The 27,257-nt window shown below is 35.7% G+C and overlaps 1 protein-coding gene across 5 annotated transcripts in view; it reads left to right on the top strand.

The window, feature by feature from the left end:
• Nucleotides 1-27,257, top strand: part of LOC136837308 (signal-induced proliferation-associated 1-like protein 1) — a 338,251-nt gene that overhangs the window by 220,507 nt on the left and 90,487 nt on the right. For all 5 annotated transcript variants that reach the window (XM_067102054.1, XM_067102052.1, XM_067102051.1 and 2 more), the window contains 3 exons: nucleotides 6,790-6,921; nucleotides 21,368-21,483; nucleotides 26,147-26,269. In XM_067102054.1, the coding sequence (XP_066958155.1) occupies nucleotides 6,790-6,921; nucleotides 21,368-21,483; nucleotides 26,147-26,269 (371 nt within the window). The remainder of the gene's footprint in view (nucleotides 1-6,789; nucleotides 6,922-21,367; nucleotides 21,484-26,146; nucleotides 26,270-27,257) is intronic.

Here is a 27,257-nt window from a genome sequence, read left to right as displayed (position 1 = left end):
CCTCCGTGTTGAGGGAGAGGGGGGAAAACTTGCTAGGTTTAGGAAAGAGGTAAGCTCGTACAACTGAATATGAAACCCTTGCCTGGAAACACAAAAAAAACCCACCTTGTCTCAAGCCTCTCAATCTACACAACATCTGAAACAATAAAGAGTGGTGGAAAATAAACCTGGCTTACAAACACACTGTCAAAGATCTTGCGACATCAACCTCCGTGTTGAGGGAGAGGGGGAAAACTTGCTAGGTTTAGGAAAGAGGTAACCTCGTACAACTGAATACGAAAACCCTTGCCTGGAAACCCAAAAAAAACCCACCATGTCTCAAGCCTCTCAATCTACACAACATCTGAAAGATTAATACATTACTACAGCATTAACACTCTTGCGCTTACGGGGGTTCCTATAGCGCTACCCTTTGGGGGGAAAATGGGGCTCGCATAGAAAAGTTTCTTAGTAAAAATTGATACGTCCAAACTATAACTGATATAGGCTTCTGGTTTGTTTTATGATGTTGGCAAGTGATTGAATTTTTTCCCAAAGCAATCAGAAAATCTTTGCAAGGCTTAGAAATAATAAAAAAGACGTGATGAACTTGAAAGTTTTAAGGAAAATCATAGATATTTTTTTGAAATAATCATGAAAAATATAATTAGGTTTGGGGAGTTTATTTTATATGTAAATTGTGTGGAAATGTTTGGACTTTCACATGAAAGCAATCATTTTGCTGTAAATGTGGTTGCTAATTAGCTGTTACTGATTAAAAAATGCTAATTTTTTACGGAGTGCAATTTTCAGATTTTCCAACCTACTTATGTTGACGTTTCATATTGTACCTAAGTAAGGAATAAAGATAGAAAAAAATAAAGGTGGCATTAGAAAGCTAAATAAATTTAATATAAAACGCACAAAAGAAAGATATATGTATTGTTAGAATAAAATTGAGCAATTGTCGTTAGATTACGGACATTTTTTTTTTTTTTTTTTCTAAGAAAATATACGGCAACGATTATTATTTAGAAACATTGATATTTTAACATTTTGCTGTTCAGCACGGTAAAGTACAAAGAATGGCCGTTCAAGTGATATATAATACATGCACATTGAAGTTTACAGATGCACAAACAAGCATACAGAAAATTATCTACGCATGCACAAATTCTGGCCAAACTACGGCATTCAACGCATACATATATACGCTGACATTTTTCGTAATTACTTGGTAATGAAAAATGCTAGAAAAAAGTGAAAACTGCGATGGAAAGCTGAATAAATTTCCTATATATATACCCAAAATCAATTAGTGTTCCCAGTAAATAATTGAGCAATTGAAGCTCAAAGACATAAGTTGTGTTTTTTTTTTTTTCATGTAAAGTCAATTGTTCACTTAAGATTTTTATATAGAAACGTTGATATTTTTACATTTTGCCGTTCAGCACGATAAGCACAAAGAATGGCCATTCGAATGATATATAATACATGCACATTGAAGTTATTTACAGATGCACAAACAGGTGTACCAAAAATTATTCATGCACTCGTAAACCCTAGGCCGAACTACACAGCTCGACTCAGTTTTCGAGTGCTCATATTTACGCTCACATTTTTCATAATTACTCGGTAATGAATAATGCTAAGAAAAAAGTGAAAATTGCAATGGAATGCTGAATAAATTTTCTAGAAATAGCCCACGTAAAAGCAATAAGTGTTCCTAGAAAAAATTGAGCAATTGAAGGTGAAAGACGGAAATGTTGTTGAAAGACAGAAATATATGAAAAAAAAAAGTAAATTCTTCACTATTCATCTTATTGAAAAACACTTGAAATATTATTCGAAATACTCAACAATCACTTGCAAACACTCTTATAACAATAACAAAAGCGAAAGCACTTCACAAACGCAGATAAATGACGACAAAGCAAAAAATGTGAGAGCTAAAAAGATGTGCTGGACTTTGTCAAAACTGGAGGTGAAGTGCTTCAGTTGGAGGAGGACTGCGGCGCATGCACAATACCTATCGGTTTCCTGTTTATGTTTTCTTATAGGTCCAAGAGCTGCCCATGCAATGGCACAGCCCTTGTTTTCTTCAGATGATTTTTTTGGGGGGGGTGAATTTCCCCCCAAAATAACTCACAGATTGGAGCACTTATGGCAAAAAATTTATTGATGTGGTTTCGCTTCATCAGTTCACCAGAGGGTTAAAATAAATTGTGTAGTCGAAAATGAAAACATTGTGTGTTCTTGAAAAAGCATTTCAGAGCAAGGAGGAGAAGAATGTCGAAGAGAGAGAAGGTCTTAAAAACAAGGTTGAGAGATGTCTAAAAATAGAACAGTTGGCAGTTGAAAGTTGGATACTATCCCTTCAACTCTCCACAGTTATGTGATAGAAAAGAAAACAGAATACACAAAACAAATATCAAGGAGATAGGTGTTGGGCTTACGTAAATACGAAAAGGCAACAAAAAAAGCAAGTAAAATGATATATAAGGAGAAAAGCTCCAAAATGTTTTGAGATATCAGTATACGCAGTGTATAAACAAAAAATATAAACAATATATTATAAAAACAAATATATCCAAACACAGAAGAGAGTTGAACTGCAGGTCGGAGAAAGAAATGCATCTCTAAATTTGACAGTGGCCAAAAGTGAACTGCTTAAATTGAATGCACATCGACTTGGTGGGCGATGCTTCCACCCCTACCATTGGTAGTTGTTACCATAACAACCTTGCAAAAGTTTAATGGCCAGTTTTCCAGCTCACTGAAAGTTAATCCCATATGTAAAGACCTCAGATGTGTATGTTAGAAAAATACAAATTACTTGAAAGCCTGTCATTTCTCTGGTTTTTGAAAAAAAAAAAACTCCTTTAAAGGAGGAGGTTGAGACCATCTCTACCCTAGCACATTGAAAATTATACTGTGTCCCCAAGAGAAGATCTTCCACTGTATGTGATCCTGTAGAAGACAGTCCCAACCATGCAATTCCTATTGAGCTCCACCTCTTTCTGCCATCCAGGAGTTGATTTTCCTTTTTCCTGGTAGGAGCATCTTGTCTGCTTTGGAGAGGAGTGCTGCTACTGCTATTGTTGTCCTGTTTTTGGAGTGATCCTTTAGTAGTGACTGGATGGCTCTGATTCATGCAAAGCTTTCTTAGGGTTAGGAAGAGGAAACTCTCAAGAGTATTTTTCCCAGATTCCCCTTTTCCACGAAACACCATATATTGTGCGGATCTGTTGTTGGGCTCATTCAGTGAGTTGTGCAACAACATACTCTTCAAACAGGTCCCAATGAAAGGGGGAGGAATAAACAAAGAAAAATTTAATAGTAATATAATAATTTAAACATAGAAGAAAATGATCTAGAGTCCTCAAAGGATATGTAATAGGAAGGTCACGTTGGGGAGTGAAATGTTGGAGCCCACTAGTGCTTCCTTTCAAGCCTTAATGGGACACTCCAGAAAGTCGGAGTGCTCCCGTAGTGTTTTGGCTACTGCAGTGAACATTGTTCTTGAAGACTTGGGAAGCTCCTTAATAGCTTCCAGCATAGTAATAGAAGTTACGACATTGAGGAGGTGGAGCCTAGCATAAAATTCAGCCATGGCTGTCCTGAGGTTTTTCTTGTAGGGACCCCAAATATCTGGGTAGCCTTGTCCCATGGAAGCTTTTTCCTCTCATAAGGGAGGACAAGTGTCGCCCATTCCTTTGTAAAACTATCAGATACTGTGATGGCGGAGACAAATAGCTTTATTTCTGTCATAAACTGTTTTCCCAGTCAACACAAAATTCTGAAATTCCATCTTCACGTGATTGATTGTTTCAAAGGTGAGGGGATAGAAGGCTGGAACCTCCCCGGAGAGGGTTTTGGTGCTCAAAAATTGTTGTTGCACTATATTCAACATTAAATTGAAGAAAGGTTGCTTCTATGGCTTTCATTGCTATTTGAAAAGGCAGGGTAACTGTCTTCTTCAACAGTGTCTGAATTCCTATTGAAGGATGGCCCAAGTGCCATTCAGTATTGAGAAAGGCTGCTCTGTCCCAAAATTCTACATGCTCATAGACCCTGTAGAGGGGGGATAGTGCCGTCAGTGCACCTCATGCGCGGTGCACTGTAGGCATTACTTAAGGTTGTTTGCAGCGTCCCTTGGGCCCCTAGCTGCAATCCCTTTCATTCATTTTACTGTATCTCCATTCATATTCTCTTTCTTGCATCGTACTTTCCACCCACTCCTAACAGTTGTTTCATAGTGGAATTGCAAGGTTTTCCTCCTGTTACACCTTTCAAACCCTATTTGCTCTCAATTTCCCTTTCAGCGCTGAATAACCTCATGGGTCCCAGCACTTGGCCTTAGGCCAAAATCTTATATTCCATTCCATTCCAGACATGCTCCTAGTGTTCTTTTCTTTAACCCTTAAACGCCGAGCCTCTATTTACAAAAGTGTCTGCCATATGCCGGCGGGGTTTGAGAGTTAGCGCCAAAGCAGAAAGAAAGGTTTTTTCAAAAAATCACAGCACGCTTAGTTTTTAAGATTAAGAGTTCATTTTTGGCTCCTTATTTTCTCATTGCCTGAAGTTTAGTATGCAACCATCAGAAATGAAAAAAAAATATCATATATAAATATTGGAATATATGACAGCCAAAAAAAAATTTCATATATTATTGTATACAAATCGCGCTGTGAGCAAAACAGTTGAAGCTAATGAGTTTTTTTTTTTTTCGTTGTATTGTACACTAAATTGCAATGATTTTGGTATATAACAAATTGTAAAACGATCAAAGCAACACAGAGAAAATATTATCACAAAATGATGCATGAATTCGTAACACGTGGACGTAAGGAAAAAGTTTTTTTCCAAAATTCACCATAAATCGAAACATTGCGCTAGAGACTTCTCGTTTGTTGCAAAATGAAGGTAAATGATTGAATATTACTAGAATGTAAGAGTTTTAGCTTACAATTGCACGACCATTTCGGTCGAGTCAAAGTTGACTGAGGGTTGAAATTTTGGCACATCGTGATTTATGTGAAAATGTCAAAATTGATAAAAGCTACAACCATGAGTTATTTTTTGTTGTATTGTACATGAAATTGCGCACATTTTCATATATAAAACTTTATGTAAAGGCTGATAAAAAACGGTGCAAAAATTACAACAAAGTGACTAAAGAATTTCTGAGATTTTCAGCAGAGTTAGCTGATGCTTTCTTTTGGTATAAGAAAGAAATTCGCGCATGCACAGCTAGGTCACGCTTGTAAACAAAACAACAGCGTGATCCGTGAACTCCCAGCATCCCTCAAGGAGCGTGATTTAAAATTGTTCTCAAACAAGGTCTATAAGTATTTTTCCGCGAATATTTAAAAAAACTTTTTGTAGTCGACGTATTTTACGTCCACTCGGCACCCGACAGACAACTTTTGTTGACGTAAAATACGTCCAGTCGGCGTTAAAGGGTTAATGAGGTATTTTGCGTCAGATGATGGGATGCACATTGAGGTATCTCGCCAAGGGTTATCAGTATCATTTTCAGGGGTGAATATTGGTTCCTGTACAGTACTAACATTCTGATTTGAGGTTTTATAGTCCGACCTGGTCTTATTTTTTTGCTACCAGGAGGAGCTCTAGGAGCAAGTAGGCTGTCTTTTATTACTCATTCTGATTTCATCGATCTAGACAACTGATTCAACTTCTTTTATGGCTTGGGCTTTTAATTACCCTGTTCCCATGACTTGAGTATTTTGGTGATAATACCAATCTCTCCCTGTGCAGACTGTGCAGCCCCTCTATTGTATAGTTTAACCCGTACTGGATGGGCATGATAATATGAGTAAGTATAACAGGTTTTGAGCGAATGCTGGGCTATATTGCACACCATACGGTTTGGATGAATTTAGCTGGAAAAATGTCCATATCACTTCAATGGGCTATAAATGACTTCCGATAACTGTAGTAGCTCAGTATAGGAGAGAGGTGGATCAGTGTGCCTTGAGATTTTCATGGGAGGATGTACTGCCCCAGGACGTCTTTTTATTTATTTGCTCATAAATATACCTAGGGATTGCTGTTGGTTTTAGCTCTTATCTTTAATGATAGTAGTTCAGCTAAATAATTGTATTTTTTCAAATTAAGTGAAAAGAAATATTAGAAAAAACATGTATACCTCTCAAAAAGGTACTGCATTTCTCCATCTCAGTAAATCTCGTAAATATTTACAATAAATATACTTAGAATTTGTTACTGATTTTAGTTCTTATCTGTTATGATATTGTGTGAGCTGTAATTATAATTTTACAAAATAAGATAAATAAATTATTAGAAAAAATATGTATAACTTGGTAAAATAAGCATATTTTTGCGAGTGTCCTGCAGAAAAGGCCCACACAGGGTTGTAAATATTAACTTTCAGCCTCCGTGGAAGGTACAGAAAAATGTTTAGAATTTTTCTTCTTACACCATGTGCATTTGTATATCTTCCTCTTTCCATTGATGTGCTTTCTTCTTAAATTGGCTAACCTTAAAGTTTGCCCAGTCAGGGGTGTGCTTAATATATATTTAGCCCATCCTGTAAAGGTTAAAGGATAAGAAATTTTTTAACATCACACCCAATTCCACACCCAGGACAGACCTGATTTCATCACATTACCACCACTGATGCTTCGTAATGAGTTGTACAAATATTGGATTTTTTACAGCTTTATTTCAAAAATAATTGTGGAAAACTTATTTGAGTGTTAAGCAAAGTATTTAAACTATTTTTTTTAAATTGTTAGCAGTAAGTAATTATAGTTGACATTACAGGAATTGGTGTTACGCCGAAATTCTGCTGGATTGCTGGGATTTAATGTCCAACAGGATGGGGTCATTACTGAAGTTGAGCCATATGGATTGGCTGCACAGTCTGGTCTTCGACAGGGAGCCAGGCTTGTTGAGGTATGCAGTTCTGAGGATTATCTATGTGTGTGGGTCTTGGTTTTGCATGATATTAGAATAGCAATATATTATTTATGGAAAAATTTAGCGGAAGTATTGTGGTTCACATATATATTCTAAGTAAAATACAAATGAGTGTATGTTTCCCCACACATTGTAAAGGTTTTGTTTTTGGAACCATTAGAATTGAATCAATTAATATAATTACCATACAGTAATAGTAAATGTGTAATTTTTTTGTTTGCATAAAGTAGATGAAGTAGATATGATTTATATTTTACTAGTACATTAGTAGTAATACTTTTACCATTTACTGTATATTCTCATGAATTGGTTAAAAGTCTGTCCTGAGTCAATCCCTTAGTGCAGACATGCTTGGGAGATGGCTTGCCATGTGTACATCCACCACCACATATAACAATAATTCTACCAAACACATTGACAAGGTTATTAAAAATCAAGCTGTTTTCAGGCTGACCTAACACACAATGGATAGCTTCATGTGTACAGGACTGACCATTATTACAACAAATGAAATATCTAACATTACTTAATGTATATTACAGAATTGTAAAGGAATTAAAGCTGTTTTAAACATTTTTATCCCTGATTCAGTACTTTAGAGCAATGTGTTAATAAGCCAGTTGGATATAAACAAAATGATCCTCTGGATATAAACAGAATAACCCTTTTATCTTTTTGAAATTTAGTTAGTTGTACATTTTTATTATACTGGGATTGTGTTGTTTTCATGTATTTTGTATTCTAATTCTTAACATGTTTATTATATTCAATAATAAGTTGTCATATATGGCGGAAGCTAAGAGGCAGTGGACCTATTTGTGTTAATAAGCCTTTTAACTTTTTTATTTATTTACTATATATAATTTTAGTTTCACTTTTTTATAGGTTTATTTCTTTGAATTACTAGTCATGAAAACTTATTTGAATGCATTTTATAACAGGAATCATATGAAAACTATCAACAATGCTATATAGCATCAACACAAGCCTTTTGAGGCTAACTTAGCCGGCTAATTATTGTTGTGCCAAGTGGAATACTGTAGTGTACAATAATTACTGTTTATTGCAAAGGTGTAAAAGTATTAAAGGTGTAATGAACAAGTGTAATTAACTGATTGGATGTTAAGGACACATTATTAATATCTGAATATGGCTGTTTAAGTTGTTTAATTTGGCAAGATAGATGTAGCTTTGTGCTAGGAGGTGCAGTCAGTATTCAAGTTAAGGAAAGCAAGCATTTGGCTGTTAGTTGAGTGCTAGGAGGTGCAGTCAGTATTCAAGTTAAGGAAAGCAAGCATTTGGCTGTTAGTTGACATGGATAACCATCTACCTTATATACTGTACTTGCATAACGTGCGATCTCGCTTATCATGTTACCCCTAAATTTTCACCCATAAAAAATTATTTTATCATGTATCTCGTTTATCATGCAAGTTCCTATTTTGAGAGCATCAGTTCATAAGATTGTGCTTCGGCTTGCTAATGGCTGGCCTGAGTCATTTGGGTGTGTGCTGCTATTCAAATTATTTTTCTTTTGAAATCCAAAGAATTAACCATAGAAAATCCTAAGATTAACAAAAAAACCCAGGATATAATCAAATAATTGTATATCTGCCAAGCCTTAGAGTCCTAAATAAATAACCTCTCTCTCTCTCTCTCTCTCTCTCTCTCTCTCTCTCTCTCTCTCTCTCTCTCTCTCTCTCTCTCTCTCTCTCTCTCTCTCTCTCTCTCTCTCTCTCTCTCTCTCTCTCAGGATATAATAAAATAATTGTACATCTGCCACACACACACACACACACACACACACACACTCTCTCTCTCTCTCTCTCTCTCTCTCTCTCTCTCTCTCTCTCTCTCTCTCTCTCTCTCTCTCTCTCTCTCTCTCTCTCAGGATATAATAAAGTAATTGTACATCTGCCAAGCCTTAGAGTCCTAAATTTGTAGTACAGGTAATACATCTTTGGAAGACAAAAAAAAAAAAAAAACCCAACAAATTTTGTTGTTGTCAGTTGTGTGGGCTATAAAGGTGTGACCAGCAGGTAAACAGAAATGGATTAACATTCCTCAAGAGATTAAAGAGATGAATTTTGTTTTGAAGGTATGTTAGTAAATATCTTCTAAAAAAAAAAAATTCTTTTGTTGCTCAAGAATCTCTGAACCAACAATTTTACACTCAAAGTAATGAAAAGGAAATCATTCTGTTCATCATGTAATCAATCAAATACACACAATTAAAAACTACGTACTGTACTGTGTTCAAAACACACGCACTTACGTCATCAGCAGCTTCACGTGAGGATAATGTTTTTACCTAGACAGAATACAGCTCTAAACATGATTGGCTGGCTGGTTGCCATGGTTTGCTGTTAGCCAATGACAGCCCACTGCTTCTGTTCTATTTATAGACATATTTTCGTCCCAAATTGTGTGTACAGCACTAAGTTTGAATGTCGCCATGATCGTCATTATTCGACTGGTAAAGGATTGTGTACCTGTAGTAGTATGAGAATACATTATACTGTATCCTTATTCACTATGGAGAAAGGATCGGCAAGGAATTTTACTGCTAAGTTTAAGCTGCAAGTTGTAGCTGAAGCTAAGAAAACAATGTTCAGGTTGCTAATAACTGTATGGCATCATGCATCAGCAACATGGATGAGGAAAGTATTTTAATCAAAATTACTGGTCATGAAAGAAGACATTTTACTGGTTTTTCACGCTGATAAAAGATAAATACAAAGTTCGTATTATGAGGAAATCGAGTGAAAATAGAGAACGGAGTCTGTTGATTTTTTTTTTTTTACTCAAAAAACATGCCCCCAGTGCCATCTATTAATGAAAAAATTAACTAAATTTACTTCACACCAAAAACACTTTGTATAAGGAAATGTAACTTTGTCCCATATAAATAAAGTGTCTAGAGATTCATTTACTCTAACTAGAAGTAAGAAAATTGCTCTGAATTGAGTTAGATATGGCGAAATAAACTTACCATTTAATCGGCCTCAGCAGATTTCCAAACACTGATTGCTATGTTCGTATTTTGTAATACAAGAGTACAGTAAACCCCCCATATTCACGGTCGCACGATTTGCGGATTCACCTATTTGCGGACTTCTCCGTGGAACGTATATACACATTATTCGCAGAAAATTTTCCCATTCACGGTATTTTCACAGAAATATTCACTAATTACTGTATTTTCATATCGTTTTCATGACTAAATGCACTTTTTGTGATAAAACTATTAAAATACTCGGGTATATGCATTTTTGGAGTTTTTTTGTGTTTAAACTATCAAAATAGGCAGTTCTAAGCTTTTTTTAGAGGGATTTCAAGTATTTGCGGATTTTAGCTACTCGCAGGGGGCGGTGTGGCATGCATCCCCCGCGAATACAGGGGGTTTACTATAGTATGAGAACACACACAATATTATTGGATACAGTGAAAGCATAATTTTTTAAAAGCCATGGAAAAGATGCATGTTTGTTATGTTTGTATTTTATAATATGATACTAATATGTGAATAGCACATATGCTAATTTTATATCCTGTGTATGATGCGACCCCCTTAAAATTACCTTCAAAATTAGGTCTTCAAAAGTCGCATGATACGCGAGTATATATAGTAGTTCACCACCAGGTGTGTCTCGAATTCTAGATGGGGTTTTTGTGGTGTTCTGTAGATGTGCTAATTTGCGGGGGATGCATGCCACAACCCCCTGTGAATGGTTAACCTCCCTCTAAAAATGCTTATAACTGCCTATCTTGAAAGTTCAAATACCAAATGTATACTTAAAGCATCATCCTTCATCATATATACCTTAAATTATTATCCTATTACTGTATTAATCTTTGAAATTATATTATTAATATCATTTCAAAGTCATCTTAAACATTAATACCCTTAAAAATATATACATACGTACTTCTAACCTTCCAGCCAAAACAGAGAGAGAGAGAGTTTATATCTTTAATCTCGAGGAATGTTAATTCATTTCTCTCTACTAGCTGCTGGTCACACCCTGTACATATGCTCCATGCAACTGACAACAAATAATGTATATTTTTTATTTTTGTCTTCCAAAGATATATTACCTTTACTACACATAGATGAGTTAAAAGAATTTATACTGAACTTTTCTGTAATGAGTTGATATTTTGCTGTTGACATTAACATTAATATTTGAAAATTAGTAAATCATTTATTTATCATACAAAACAAATAAACATATGTAAATATTACATATGCATGAAAATTCTCTCATCTCAGTAAGAGAGAGAGAGAGAAACTGAGAAAGGAAGGGAGAGAGAGAGAGAGAGAGAGAGAGAGAGAGAAGGGCTGAACGAACTACCTATTTATCTATCTATCCATTTTTCACATTCTACCCTTTGGCGAGAGAGAGAGAGAGAGAGAGAGAACTGAGAAAGGAAGGAAGGGAGAAATTTATTTGACCATGGAGTGGCAACGTCTTCTACCCTTGGGTCAGAAATGTCAAGTAATTTGACATTTGACAGGTTCACCCGCCCCCTTAACTTTTCAGAAGATGAGGAAAAGAATTTATATTGAAATAAAATCTTACCAATTCACTCACTTTTCTTTACAGTAATAATGTTATTAATATTTGAAAACTAATATTAAGATTTGAAAATTAGTAATATTAATATTATTTGAAAATTAGTAAATCATTTATTTATCATACAAAAAAAAATAAACATATGTATGCATAAAAATAATCTCATCCCAGTAAGAGAGAGAGAATTATTATTTTATTATTTAATGATATTTAATCTTATGAAACTTAATATTAATATTTGAAAAATAGTATTGTAACTCATTACTTTATCATGAAATGTAGTTGTAGGTACAGTACAGTATTTAGTCACTAAAATAATATGAAAATACAGAATATTGCTCCAAGAAAAAATCTGCGAATGGATGAGTTTTCCCACAAGTAATTTATAGATAGGTTCCACAGAAAATCCTGCGAATTGTTGAGTCCATGAATCTTGAGAATGCGATTACAGGGGGTTTACTGTACAGTTGGAATTTTTTTTTGCTGTTTTCTTAGGATGTCTTGGACAGACAGTAGGAATGAAAACATCAGGTTTTGCAGGAATGATTTCTGTTAATACACTGTATTATATTGAGTTAAATAGGCACACACTTTGTGCCAGGTATAGAGGTCAGGAGTGTGATGTCAACTGTAGGTGGGAAAAATAAATTCCTTATGCTGTATATAGGTGGAGGAAAGAGGAAGCACTTAATTAGAATGTGGCATAGGCCTTTTGCGTCCTTTTGCGTCCTTTTTTCTTCATCACTGGCTCTTTCCTCTATTTACTGTTCACCATCCCCTACACTCTCATCACCTCCTCCTCTGACTGGACCCAAACATACAACCTCAGCTCCGTCTTCTGCTTCCCTTCGGCTCAGGAAAAGCGTATTCTGAAGTAAGAGTACGATTTTAGTCATATTCTAGAATCTGTTAAGACCTAACTAAATTTTGTTTTGGGTAGTATGTGCTCGTTTTCTTAGATCCCTATGCGATGAAAGGTGTTGGTGGCTTTGTTTGTCCATAGCCTGAGCTTATGACTGCCCTTTGACTGTTGGAAGAGTCTGCCACCAGGGAACCGGGCTGATTCTTAGGGCAAGGTTATGTACCCTCCGACACCTCTGTCGTCTCAGTCTGTTAGGCAATTGACTCACTCGCTAAAGGATCATTCCATAATAATGGTAATGTTAACTTCTGTTGTTGGTTCCATTTCCAGTGTTAGTATTGTTGACGCTGTTGTTTAGCTATCTCATCTGCTTGTTTCTCAGTCTCAGTCTGTTCCTGCCACTCCTTTATCCCCTTGTAAGCTACTCTTTACATGTGTATCATCTCTATTTCACATCCCTTCTAATACTGTATTTCTTTTTGGCTCCTGCTTCATTAGCAGCCACCTTAATTGACTAAGCTAGATGCCATTCTAGTAGCATATTGACTTGTTATTCGCCCTCTGTGAGTAGTATCTGGCCATGTGAGACTGTTACAAGTGAGGCGGTCGTGTCAGGTATTGCTGACACACCATTTCTCTCTCCTCCCAACTGACCTTCCAGCTGATCACCATGCTGGGCGGTAGTATGTCATTGTGTAGTTTTGTTTGAGTTGTTTTCTGCCACCTCGTCTCCTTTCCTGGCAGATGAGGAAATAGAAGTAGAGGAGATGTCTTCTGTGTTTAGAAACTCATTCATCATTGTGCTTCTTGTTATCCTCATTTAATTGAAGAGGTGGAAACATTGGACATTAGCTCACTGTTGTCCTTGATACTTTGGTACCTTCTAAGTCTGCGAAGTCCCCTTCAATTAGACACATTTTAAGAAATGTTCTTTCATTCTGGATGACTTCCATGGTCATCCAGGAAGTCTTTTTCCATGCCCTTTCTCAAGGACCTTTGGTTGGTGTTTGCAGGGAATGGGTTCCTATTCAAGGCTGTGTGTTTTGGACTAAGTGCTATGAGAACATTAGCTTCCTTAGGGAATTGGTATCATCTTCCATGTATCCAAGTTCTACTCTTATTTGAACATCTGGGTCTGTGTTTGAGCAAAAGTCATCACAGGTCCTGATGCAGTGTTTTGTCTATCTGTAGATGAAGATAGAATTTAACAGTTTCCAGGCTTTTCCCATGGAGAAGTGATTATCCTCACTCCAAAGAGGATTTCAGCCCTTACAGGAGCTCCCAGCAAAGTATAGTAATGGCTTTCCCTTCTAGGCCATTTGGCCTTTTTGGGAGAAGTTTATCAGCTGGGCCAAGATCAGGATGAACCTCTTTCTGAATGTGCTTGGCACAGGTAGTCTCTACTGGACTTGACTTTGGTCACAGTTCAGACGAGCCTTCAAGAAATGCTAATGCTGGTGGAGAACAGGTGCACTAGACAGTCATTTTATTTAGCCAAACAATCCTTTACAGTATTTTGAATGCTGACTGCACCTGCTGGCACAAAGATACAGTTATCTTTAACAGTAGGTAAGTATCCAAAGAATTTTATTATGAAAATTGACATTTATTTTTGTAGCATATAATGGTGCTTTTATTTATTATACTGTATTACAGTGAACCCCCCCCATATTCGTGTTCTCACAATGCATGGACTCACCAATTTGCAGGATTTTATGTGGAGCATATCTATAAATTCGCAGAAAATTGACAATTCGCTGACTTTTTTGTCGGGAAATATTCACTACTTAGTGTATTTTGAAGTTATTTTATTTTGATAAAAAAATGCTTTACTAATTTTCAAATATTATTAAGATTAATAATAATAATACTGTAAGCTTAAATAACTAAGAGAGAGAAACTGGTTTTCTCCCCTCCATTCAGGATGGACCCCAACCTCATTAAAGTAAAGATAGATGCTCAGAATTGATACTGTTGAAATATTAAAATTATATTAAAGTACAATTGAAATTATATTAAAGTGATATACTGTATAAGTGTTTCGGGATGATAGTATAAGCATTTTTAGAGGTACATTTTATGATAAAATAATGAGTTACTTTACGTACTAATTTTCAAATATTAATGTTACGTTTGATAAGATTAAATAATAACATCAAATAAAAATAATAATTCTCTCTCTCTCTCTCTCTCTCTCTCTCTCTCTCTCTCTCTCTCTCTCTCTCTCTCTCTCTCTCTTCTCTCTCTCTTCAGCCGGCTGATGAAGAGTTAGAGGAATTTATTTCTGGTGATAGAAATTCATTTCTCGCTATAATGTGGTTCGGATTCCACAATAAGCTGTAGGTCCCGTTGCTAAGTAACCAATTGGTTCTTAGCTACGTAAAATAAGTCTAATCCTTTGGGCCAGCCCTAGGAGAGCTGTTAATCAGCTCAGTGGTCTGGTAAAACTAAGGTATATATACTTAACTTTCTCTCTCTCTCTTTCTCTCTCTCTCTCTTATTTAGGTGAGAATTTTTCTGACATGTAATATGTGCATGTTTCTTTTGTATGATAAATAAATGATTTACATAATAAGTACTAATTTTCAAATATTAGGATTAATAATAATAATATAAATATATATATATATATATATATATATATATATATATATATATATATATATATATATATATATATATATATATATATGATAATCTTTTCCATGGGTTTTTGTGTAGTAAATTTTTAACATTTTAAACAAACAAATAGTGATTCCCAGTCTTTTTATTGACAGTTTGACATATTGGTCAGAGGGGAAGGAGTGTTGCCCTCAGAGGCTCAAAGATTTCAATCTTTTGATATCGTAAGCCAAGCCGTTATTCTCTCTCTCTCTCTCTCTCTCTCTCTCTCTCTCTCTCTCTCTCTCTCTCTCTCTCAGGAAAAGATACTGTGTGTGTGTGTGTGTGTGTGTTCATAGTGTTTTAAAAATGTGTAGTGAAGGTATTACTGTACATCTTTGGAAGACAAAAAATAAACGTATAAATTTTGTTGTTGTCAGAGAGATTAAAGAGATAACTCTCTCTCTCTCTCTCTCTCTCTCTCTCTCTCTCTCTCTCTCTCTCTCTCTCTCTCTCTCTCTTTCTTGTTGAATTTAAGTCGAAGCGGTAACTCTCTTTCTCTCTTCTTTGGCTGGAAGGCTTAGAACTATGTATGTTTATATTTTTAAGGATACTAATGTTTAAGATGACTTTGAAATTATATTAATAATATAATTTCAAAGATTAATACAGTAATAGGATAATAATTTAAGGTATATTTGATGTAGGATGATACTTTAAGTATACATTTAGTATTTGAACTTTCAAGATAGGCAGTTATAAGAATTTTTAGAGGGGATTAGCAAGAATTCGTGGATTTTAACTACCCTTGGGGGCGTCTGGAACGCATGCCCCACAAATACGGGGGGTTTGCTGTGCACCCAAGTATGATTTAAAGTATTTATGCTTAATTCAGTGAAAAAATGTTTAGTAAATGATGAATGGCTGTGTAAACATTTTTTTGACTAAATTTTTAATAATTTTCTAATTATTAAATGTTATGTTTCTTGTGTGTTTTAGTATATTTTCTGTTTAAATACAGTCCTTTCTCCCTTACCTGAGTTGATATATCCAAGGCCTGTCATATTATGCAATTTTCTAGATATGATAAAGAACCACTCAACAGATATATAATGGCAACTTCATACCCTTATTCCTCCCTACCTTGTCAATACCACATAGGCGATCCTCTGGCTATGACGGACTCGACCTATGACGTTTCGTGGTTACATCACATTCCCATAAATGATTAAATAATTCTTGCTCTATTTTTTATAGTTTCCTTTCATTATTTACATTACTTCACCTTACAGTCACTACCCACCTTATGAACTAGTTACTTTTCAGATGGCTGTTCATATCTTGAATTGTTCGAAAGTTGGTTTTTAATACGTAGGCTAGTGTATAATTTTTGTTGATATTTAGATTCCATTCAAGGAAGTTGGTTTTTAATACGTAGGCTAGTGTATAATTTTTGTTGATATTTAGATTCCAGAGTTTTAAGTCATGCAGTATTTATAAAGAATTACTTTGGATGTTAGAAAGGTAAAAAGAAGAAGAAAAAATTTAGATTCATGCAACATTCAAAATTAAGGCTTTCTTCCATACTCTGAAAATTATGAACATGGAGAGAATTTTGCAGGAGCAGCGGCAGCTTCTGACATTGGAAGTTCACAAAGTAAACAGTGCCCACTGCCCTCTGTTGACAGAAATACATACTATATGTTTTCTGTGGGGAGAGGATATTTAGAAAATTGTATTCATTAAAGGACAAGCTAGTCAGGAATACAGTTTTAACTTGTGGCAATGTCTGTTCGTATCTCTGAATGTTAGTAAGTAGGGTGGCGACTGTACCGTATTTTACATTTATACCCTTCATGTGTTTTTTGTAGTCCATAACTATCATAGAAATTTTGTGTTTGATGTCCTAGATTATGACTTTACTGCTGCATTAGCAAGGTAGGCAATATAGGTGCTTATTTAGGTGTGTCCACCTTACGTTGAAAATCGGGTTACAACACGTCGTTAGGAACATTACCTCCATCATAACTTGAGGATTGCCCATAACTGTATACCAGTACACTTAAATATCCTTGTAAACAACAAAGAATGCACTGTACAGTACTCTCCACAAAATTAAAACCAAACATTGCATTCTCTCTCTCTCTCTCTCTCTCTCTCTCTCTCTCTCTCTCTCTCTCTCTCTCTCTCTCTCTCTCTCTCTCTCTCTCTCTCTCTCTCAGAGAGAAAGGCAAGCAAATGCACAACAACATGATGTATATGTGCATGCATACAAACACACATATGTATGCATACGCATGATTTTCTATTGAACTAGCACTTTGGAACCTTGACGTTAAAAATCTAATAAACATTCCTTTCAAATGGTGTCTGTAAGGCTTTTTAAAGATGCAGTATAGCAATGTTGTTATTTATTTTGTATGGCTTACAAAAATTTATGGAATCTTTATACCATCCAAAACACATTGTAAGGGACAAGAATATAGATTATTATAATTATTGTTTAAAACTTTTGGTAAATATGCAATACATATTTAATGATGAACAGTGATATTTATTACATTCCTTTAAAGGATATTAACTTTATTATGTACTGCATATCAAGTTCATACTTTAAATATTAGCAACTTTTAGAAACAAAGTGACATGCCAAGTTCTCTAAGGTATGATAATCAACCCATGAGTACTTTTAATAATGAGAGAGAGAGAGAGAGAGACTGCAATTGTCATTACCTTAGAAAAGTTTACATTCACACTTCTTGACTCCATTGATTACCAGAGCTTTTAAACCTGGAGAGAAGTGTGTAGATACTACACAGTTTTCAAATTGGTGCAACTGAATGAACAGCAAACAAGATCCAAATGCTATATGCATTGTTTTATCTTGTCTTAGAATTGTGTGGATATGCAATACCTATTGCCCCCAAACATGATCTGATTTATACAGACTGGCAGTATCGTAAAGTAAGTTTGCACTTTGGTAAGCAGTTTTATTAATGTCAATCTGTTAATACCTCTCTCTCTCTCTCTCTCTCTCTCTCTCTCTCTCTCTCTCTCTCTCTCTCTCTCTCTCTCTCTCTCTCTCTCTCTCTCTCTCTCTCTGCATGTTCAATTTATTACAAGTTAATATCCTTTAATAAAATGTGATGTATAATTGTGTTTAGCAGTAAACATATATCATTATCTGTTTACCCAAGGTTTCAATGTATGATTGCTTGAATTGATTAATTTGTGCAATTTGGATGAGGAAGTATTTATAAATTTTCATATGCCATACCATATCTGTAGTTTTCCTCAATGTGATGCGTGCATGTTTACACACACACACACACATTTGGTTTAAGTATACAGTAAACGCCCCGTATTCGCAGGGGATGCGTACCACACCCCTCTCGAATAGCTAAAACCAGCGAATACTTAAAACCCTTCTAAAATCGCTTAGAACTGCCTATTTTGATAGTTCAAACACACACAAAACAAACTAAAAATGCTTGTACAGGTATTATCCTACTTACAGTGGGGTTAGGTTCCAAAAAAAACCATTGTTTGTTGGAAAAAACATAAGAAATACCAAACCGTATCTCGAACATAGCCTAGCCTACACTAGGGTATTCGGTACCATGTACTGTGTACACATATGGTAGCCTAGCCTACACTATAAAGTATACTCCTTACATATATGGTATAGTAATTATTAATATCAGCTAATTCTGGAGGTTCATGCAAAATGACTTAATTCAATACAAAGAGAAATTGAATAACAAACAAGAATTAGCTTAGCCTACACTATGGTATACTGTATTGTATACATACACGGTAGTGTAGCCTTCATTATACTGTACTCTATATTCGCATATCGTATTATACAAACGTCACCATAACGAATATGCATCTTTTCCATCAATCTTTTAAAATGTTTTGCCTTAATTCACTGTATCCAACAATATTATGTATATTCTTATATTGCCTTTGTATTAAAAATTACAATCATAGTGATCAGTTTTGGTTTGGAAATGTTTATGCGGTGTTTATTTCGCCATATTGAACTCTGTTCAGAGTGCTTTTCTTGCTTCTAGTTAGCATAAATGAACCTCTAGAGTCTAGATACTTTCTTTATAAGGAGCAAGGTTTTTTTCGTTATATGAAGTGTTTTTAAGTGAAAATATAACTAAAATACGTCTCGTTGTGAAATTAATTTATCTATTGTTTTCGTTAATAGGTGACGATTGACGAGGGCCGTTTGGGGTGTTTGTTTTGTGTAAAAAAAAATTCAAGATTCCGTTTGCTGTTTTCACTTGATTTCATCATAATACAAGCTTTACATATTTATTGTTTATTGGCGTAAAAATAACAGTAATGTGTTCTTTCATGCCGAGTAGTTTTGATTAAAATACTTTCTCTCTAATTTTAATTACGATCGAGTTTCATCCATGTTGCCAATGCACGATAATTTACAGTATAGTCATTAGCAGCTTGAACATTGTTTTCTCAGCTTCAGCTACAAGTTGCAGCTTAAATTTAGTAGTATATTTCCTTGCCGATCTTTTATCCATACCGAATAAGGGTATAGTGTAACAATATATCAGTCCTATTCTACTTAATATCATTTGTGTTGAAATACAGGTAAACGACTGTTGTTATCCTATTCGGTTACAAGCAAAACAACAGTTTCTTGGTCGGTTGTTTATGGCTGTACACATTTACTCAAGAGTGTAACGTTACTAACAATGCTTTTATCATTCTCTTTTACTTTTTTAACTAGAAGATGGGGTAAAGAGGTGAAGGAAAAGTTGTCTACTGTAATTTGGTCTCTCTCACTGCCTGATTACGCTGCTGCCTGCGCCCGTGTGAAATTTCAAAATATTTTATAAATAATATTGTCATATCAGTATTAATTGCTTACCCCATTGCAAAATCGAATTATCATAAGGTGAATTAGCGTAACTCGAGCATTACCTGAGTATTTTAATAGTTTTATCACAAAAAGTGCATTTAGTCATGAAAATGAGATGAAAATACAGTATTTAGTGAATATTTCTCAGTGAAAAATACCGCGAATGGGCGAATTTTCTGCAAATAACGGGTAGATACGTTCCAAAGAGAAATTCGTGAATACGTGAGTCCGCGAATCGTGAAACTGCGAATACGGGGGTTTACTGTACACATTCACACAGACTGAGACACTAATGGGGAAGAAAGTTCTGATACAACATAGCTGGGCATTTTTTATTGATACTGTTTTGCAATATGTTAAAGTTTTTCAATTCACTGGTATTTTAATTTCAGAAAAGCTTATTTAATATTAAAATCAGTTTACTTGAAAAAAGATAAAATATTTTTTAAATAAAGTGAAAGAATGACATGTAATACAGTAGCTGAAGCTGGAAAAGTCCAGCCCAGCCCTCCCCACTCAGCTTTCCCGGGCCTCCTAATACTCAGCCACTCATAAGCAGTAAGGAAAGTGACATTTTAAGTAATTTTGATGTTTTTAAGTCAATAACAGTTTTGAAAAATCTCAAGAAGTCAAATGCCCAGCCTTCTCTCCCTCCCCTCCCCAAAAAAATCTCTGGCCTAGCAACGCCACAATAACCCTTTCTCAGCCTGCATATGCCTTTAGGCATCATTTCCAACAATACTTTCCACCCATGCAGCATTGCCAACCATCTTAGTGTGCTTTTTTTCATTTTTATGAATAGAAATATTTTTTATGCATATATATTGTGGTGCTGGGGCCCCTCCAGATAATGTCAAGTTCCAGATAGGGGGAAGTTGGATTATTGAAGGGCTACTGTATATTTATTTATCGACAGGTCAAGAACTTAGCTGAAATTTTGCTTTCAGTTTCCACATTTTGAAAATGTCTAGCTGAAATTTTGCTTTCAGTTTCCACATTTTGAAAATGTCTAGCTGAAATTTTGCTTTCAGTTTCCACATTTTCAAATGTCTAGCAGAACCATGTGATAATTCAAAATTTGTTTGATTAGGCAAAAAATCTTCAGGGATCCTAATTAACGAAGATTTACAGTAGGATTTTCATTATTTTTTAACTGAAAAGCACTCCATGATTTTCCTTAACATACTGTTCAGCTGCATTTATTTACAAAAATATGCTTTTGCAGATGTGAAGTCTCAAAGAAATAATCGTAAATTGCACTGGTGGCAATTTTTGCCCATAATATACTGTATGGTACTGTATTACAACTGACGTAATTGTTTTTCCATTATCGGGTCAACCTATACACAGAACTTGTCATAAAAGAAAAGTGATTTCTTGTCGAAAAGTGGTTGGTTGACATTTATATAAGTATGTATGGTAAATATTTCAACTCATTTAATGAACCTTAGAGCTTCATGATCATTGTTCTTAATATTATTTCAACAGATATGTACAGTAACACTGGCAACCCTTTCACAAGAACAGATGGTGGACCTTCTTAAAACTTCCATGACAGTCACAATCACTATTGTCCCTCCTCATCCAGATGGAGCTCCTCGCAGGTAAGGGAGAATTTTTTTTTACAATGTGTAATTGGGAGGTTATACCAGATATTGATTTTTCTAGCCAGTAACTATCAAATTCTGGAATTTGAAAATACCTTACCAACTCAGTTTTGTTCCAGAATAAGAAGACAGATGTCAGCTAGTAGTACTGTGTCGGCATGGATAGATCTCCAAGTTTCAAGCAGCTATATGTTACATTCATGCATCTGGGAGAGATTTACCTATCATGAAATTTCCTGATGCTTCCCATTACAGGCAGTCCCAGGTTATTGGTGGCCTCGGTTACTGGTGATCCGGGTTTACGGCGCTTGTCTAGCGATGACAATAACTGGATTTTCGGCAACAATACACGCCGACCCCCCATTATCAGCGGAGCCAATAACCGGATATCAGCATCAATAACGAGGGATCAGCACTATTATCACCAATTTTCAGTTATTGTGACTTTTGGTTATCGTCATGCTGTCGGGAACAGAACCCCCCGCCGATAACTGGGACTGCCTCTGACAGTCTTTTTTTATGGAATGCTTATGAAATTATCCAGTTCAATCATTTTCTATACGGTTATGTGTAGCAGGTCACACAGTGTGCTGATTAGTGAGATTTTTTCAGTTTTCTGAGGCCAGAAGGTTGTCAGTCTCAATTGGATAGTTATTCTTCTGTGATTGGGGAAGGGTTAGTTTGCTAAGAATATATGAAGTAAAGTACTGGCTTTCTTGTTTACCTGAAGAGAACAAACAGCAGATGATGCAATACTTGAAATGTATTGTAAGTTAGCAATTAATCAGTCCTCTATATTGATAATTTTTGTGGTGTTAGTGAATTATTTTTCAGTTTCTTGATGACAGAAGGTGGACAACCTGATTGGATGGTTATCTTTGTGTGATGGGACATAGTTTGTTGAAAATTTATTATGTACTGGCTTTCTTTTTTGCTTGAATAGGAAAAACTAGCACTGCTCAAGTGTATTTTTAGGTTCGTAATAATTGCATTTCTTTATACCGGAAAGTTTTAATCATTTTTGTTTCAGCAACTGCCATCTAGCTAGTATTTCAGTGGTAAGCTAGTTAGTATTTATGAATGTGGACATGTTATATTTCTCTCTACAATTTTTCAGTGTGTTTTTCGTTCATCTTGCTTCTCTGAGTTTTAGGGGATTTCCAAGTGGGGGTTGATCTAGGTTCTGCACCATCTCATCAATTGGTGTAGGAATCTGTAGGATGAGTCACTTTTTTGGACTTTTGTGCCATGTTTTGGATTAACCTTGGGATGCTCTAACCATTTGGTGAGGTCCATGCCCATCATGAGGTTTCCCATTCTAGTCACTAATCCTTGGTTAGCTTCCTCGTTGCCTCACGGATAATAGCCAGAATCACTCTTGACATGTAGAATGGTTCCCCTTTTACTTTTCTTGCTTTGCCATCCACAGCCCAGTAGATTTATTCTCTGTGATATGTGAAAGTTCTCTGACCCCCTCTTCAGTGAATGACATATTTTTGTCCAGCATGTCTTTGGAATAAAATATTTTGTCTCGTCCAGGGAGGTTATAGCTTAGATTATGTTCAGGACTAGGGCTGTGGATGTTAGTGCCCTTTCATCCACCTTGGTGTTTTCATCTGTAAGTGATCTCTTTAACCTCTCGCAGATACCAGGAATTGCTATGCTCTCTGCTGGAGTGTTCTCATTATGCTGTCACTGTCACTTGTCCTTTGCATTATGGCTCTCTGCAACCCCTTCGTTTACAAGTGCCCAAAGTCTGCATATCTTTTCAATTCACTTTGTACCTTGACTTATCTGTATCTTCAAGTCACTTGTAATGAAACCCATATAAATTGTGCAGCAACAAGGCTTAGTTTCCTCACCAGAACTCACTTGATGTTGCTTACTTTGTTATAGTTGAAATTTCAGGGTCAGCCACTCAAGCCTCACTAGTATCTGTTAATTATTTAGACAAGCAATCCAGTGACACTCCAGCTCCCTTGTACTGCTTATTTGATGGGAGCCTTAACTAAAAACTTTCTTACAAGTGCCAGTATCACTCCAGTGATTGAAGTCACTCCAGCTGTCTTGACCAGAAGTTTTTTTGGTCACCAGATCTGTGATAGAGATCACTCCAACAGCCAGAGCTATGACCAGTCATATGACGAGCTACAACAAGAGCTCTGCCTGACCACTACTACTCTTATGACTGTAGCTGCTCTAGCTTTTGTGATCAAAGTTACTCCAATCATGGGAAATCAGTGTTGTAATCAGAGCCATTGGGCCTATGCATGGAGGCAGTTTTCCCCTGTTGTCCAAGAGAATCATAGAACCCCTAGACATCATAACAGGCTTTCTTAAAGCGTTTTATGCTTGGGTAGACTACCAAACCGAAAATGCTTTTCTTTTTAGTCATACTTTTTCCATGTATCTTGGGACAGTTCCTCCTTACCTGAGATGTAAAAATTCACATAAAATGCATAGAAATTTTGCTCCTCCTTTTGTGACTATAGAGTGGTGTAGTAACCCTTGGCAGACATCTCTCTGCAGTTCCTAAATTAGAAATTAAGAGGCCTAGTTCTCAGGCCAAAAATGCCAGATTCAACTTGGACCTGGGAAAAGTTCTTGTTGTCGGCACTAGAGACAGTGGTGAGGTTAAGGAAGCCTGACTGCTGAGCAAGATAAGGCCATCTTTGACAGTGCCTTATACTTTACCGAATACTTATATCTTTAGTCTGGAGAGGCAGCAAAAACAGAGGAAATTGGCAGTAATTACTTCCTACTCCCACACCCCAGCTCCTTGCAATGAATGTTTTCTGTACCAACTCATCACAGCACTCATCAGTTTGCTCTACTTTTATAAGCGTAGCAGTGTAGAAGGTAGATAATACAAGCTTGGGATTACAGTATCTGGAAATTATGCCTTCATCCCATTCAGCATGATCATGTTTGTAATAAAGAACTTTGGCTCTAGTCTGTCGATGACCCCGGGGCTCTTTGCACATGGCTAGAGTGGTTTGCCAATCTTCTAATAATTCTCATAACAAATATAACCAACTTTTTCAAATTTCACCGGTATCTTTAAATGATGGGCCATCTCACCTAAAGGTGTTTAGCAGAGCCTCATGTTTATCTTAGAGCCATGCTGGAGATCTACTCTTAACCTCTACCAGGCAGAGTCGAACCATTTTGTTTGATACTGTGAAATGAGTATAAATTCAAGTAGCTTCACTATTCCACAGTAGTTATCTTTCTTTATTTTCTGCGATGATGTTATTGGTAGCTGCCATGAACTGTGTAAGTTATACTTTTACAGGTTTTAAACTGGCAGCTTGACCTAAGTTTTTCAGTGAATTGTGTCTATTAGATCAGCTCTTCAAGAATGAGGTTTCTCAAGGGGCCCCAAAGTCTTGAGATGGGTTCCTTCTTTATTTCTGAGGTATCTTACTAGCCTCCATACAAGCCTATGCTTGATGGTTATTGGACAAACCAAATACAGAAACTTTTTCATAGCAGTTGAGCTCATTCTTGACTAAGGTACTCATTCCAGCAGCTGGAAGCCAGTAGGTCTGTCCATTGCAGCAGACTGCGTTGTGAAGACATAAATTCCAAGTAGCTGGGATCAGGCCACTCTGTTTTAGTACCACTCCAAGGGCAAAAAACGGACCAGTTTAGCCCTCTCAGAGCAATCACCTGTATTTCTGGAGAATCAAGGTGTTCAGAGGAGGTGCATCCTAACCAGAAGACATAAAAACCATATAGATGAATGACTGATGGCAAAGCAACAAAGGTTTCAGCGCTTTGTCATGAATTACTCAGTTATATGGCAGACATGCTGTGTTGCCAAACAACATTTGCAATCATTTGTCTCAGGTGTGTAACACAGGTTACATTCATATTTGTTGGGCCCCGTAGTAACAACAGGACAGATGGTTTCACCTTTCAGTTGATGTTACCAAGTCTTTTATTTATTCGTTAATGCATTTCTATTATGTAGACTTTCCAGTGTGCTTGTCTCTGTGCCACACTTTGATTGTTGCTGTAATCCAGTACATTAGTAGTTTTTGGAAGTACCTTGTGTCTGTGTAAGGTTTTCATTCCACAGTAACTCAAATGTATGTAAAAACATATCTTTTCAAGTTATTTTTACATAATCAGGGTTTGTGTATCATGAATGTAACCACCACTATATCTTTGAGAGACATAAGTTGTGATGCTTGAGAGTCAAGCCCAAAAATCATTCTTACTATCGCTATTCAGTCCTCTACATCCTACTTGAATGTCAGGCGAATTATAAGTAATGGAGTTTTAATGATAAAGCTAATTGTTTGAAGCAATTTTTTAGTGAATACCCCTTATTGTACTCACTGTACTCTTTCTTGTTTCCCATCCCCACCGATTTCTCACAGCAGACCACAGGGTCCTTTGCTTACATGCACAACATAGTACTACAACTTCCTGTCACAAAAGGCTGGTTAATATGAAAAAGTTCTAAAAAAATATTTCATACAGATGACAGTTCTTTAATTGAGAGATGAAACTTGAAAGGTATTTTTCTTTTAAAGATAACTAAACTATATAACCATTAATATATGAAACAGAAAAGGTTGGTGATATATTCAGCAGAAAAAGCAGTAAATGATTAATGCTACTAATTAATTTTTCTGTTTTTATTTAACAGAGGTTGTAATGTACCTACATGTGGTTTTCTCCTTGGAGGCGGTGAAGGTGATTATGAGAACCTAAGTACTCCTGAGGAGCTCTCTCATAAACATTTAACATCCCGAAATAATTCTGCAACCCGGTATGTGCATTTCAACGTTGCATTTTTAGCCGTGATCATTAGAAATAATTATAGACCATGATCTTATTGATTCTTTTCTGACCTGTTGGCCCACAGAAAAATTATAATAATATTTTTGAAAATTTTCTTGCATATAGTATATGTTTTCACTTAATAACAAATTTTGTTTTATAGTTGGCCTTAGTGTTCTGCTGATAGCTAAATTTAGAACTTAAGTATTCAATATTTGTCATAATCACTTAGGCAAAGCATAACCCAGCCCATTTTTCATATTCTGGTATATTTCAGACTTTTCCTTTTAAATATTCAGGTAGAACAGCAAACTTTATAGGTTATCTAATATAGTGAGTAAATGGTACACTGTAAATTAGGTTTCCCATTGCTTGATTTGCCGTCTTTACTCTCATTAAATTCCAACTCAAGAAAATCTGTATTGGATATCATTGTTCCTAAATATTTGAAGTATATCAGCCTCATTAATCCTTTCTCAGTTTAGTGTTATTTTATCATTTTTGTGTATATGGGTCCTCATTTGTTCTACCCTTTTTTTTTATCCTGAGTTCAGTCTGTGTAGTTATATGTTTGGTGTAGTTGACTAAGCAATATTTTTTAAACCTTGTGATGTATTGCTGATGAAAATAGCCTATAAGCATATTCGTTGTCTTGTCAAGTTTCTGTTGTTACTCCAGTGTAAACCTCATCCATCTACATTTTTTCCCCCATTAAAATCCTTGAGAACAGCAAACAAGATTCTCCCATTAGCACCCCACTGTTTGCTGCATACTCATTTAATGTTAAAGTTTTTTATTTTATTGCTAAACATTCTGTTGATTTTAAGACATTTAGAATTGGGTACAGGAATGACAGTTGATAATATATTTTAAGAATTTTTTTTTAATTGGTATTTTTTTCTTTTTGTAGTTGTATAAGAAAGCAGTTCAGCAAGAGAAGTTCTAGGATATCTGGAGATAGCTATTTCATTCAAGGC

Source organism: Macrobrachium rosenbergii, chromosome 58 (assembly GCF_040412425.1).
Source record: "Macrobrachium rosenbergii isolate ZJJX-2024 chromosome 58, ASM4041242v1, whole genome shotgun sequence".
Classification (NCBI taxonomy): Eukaryota; Metazoa; Arthropoda; class Malacostraca; order Decapoda; family Palaemonidae; genus Macrobrachium; species Macrobrachium rosenbergii.
This window is presented reverse-complemented; position numbering and strand designations above follow the sequence as displayed.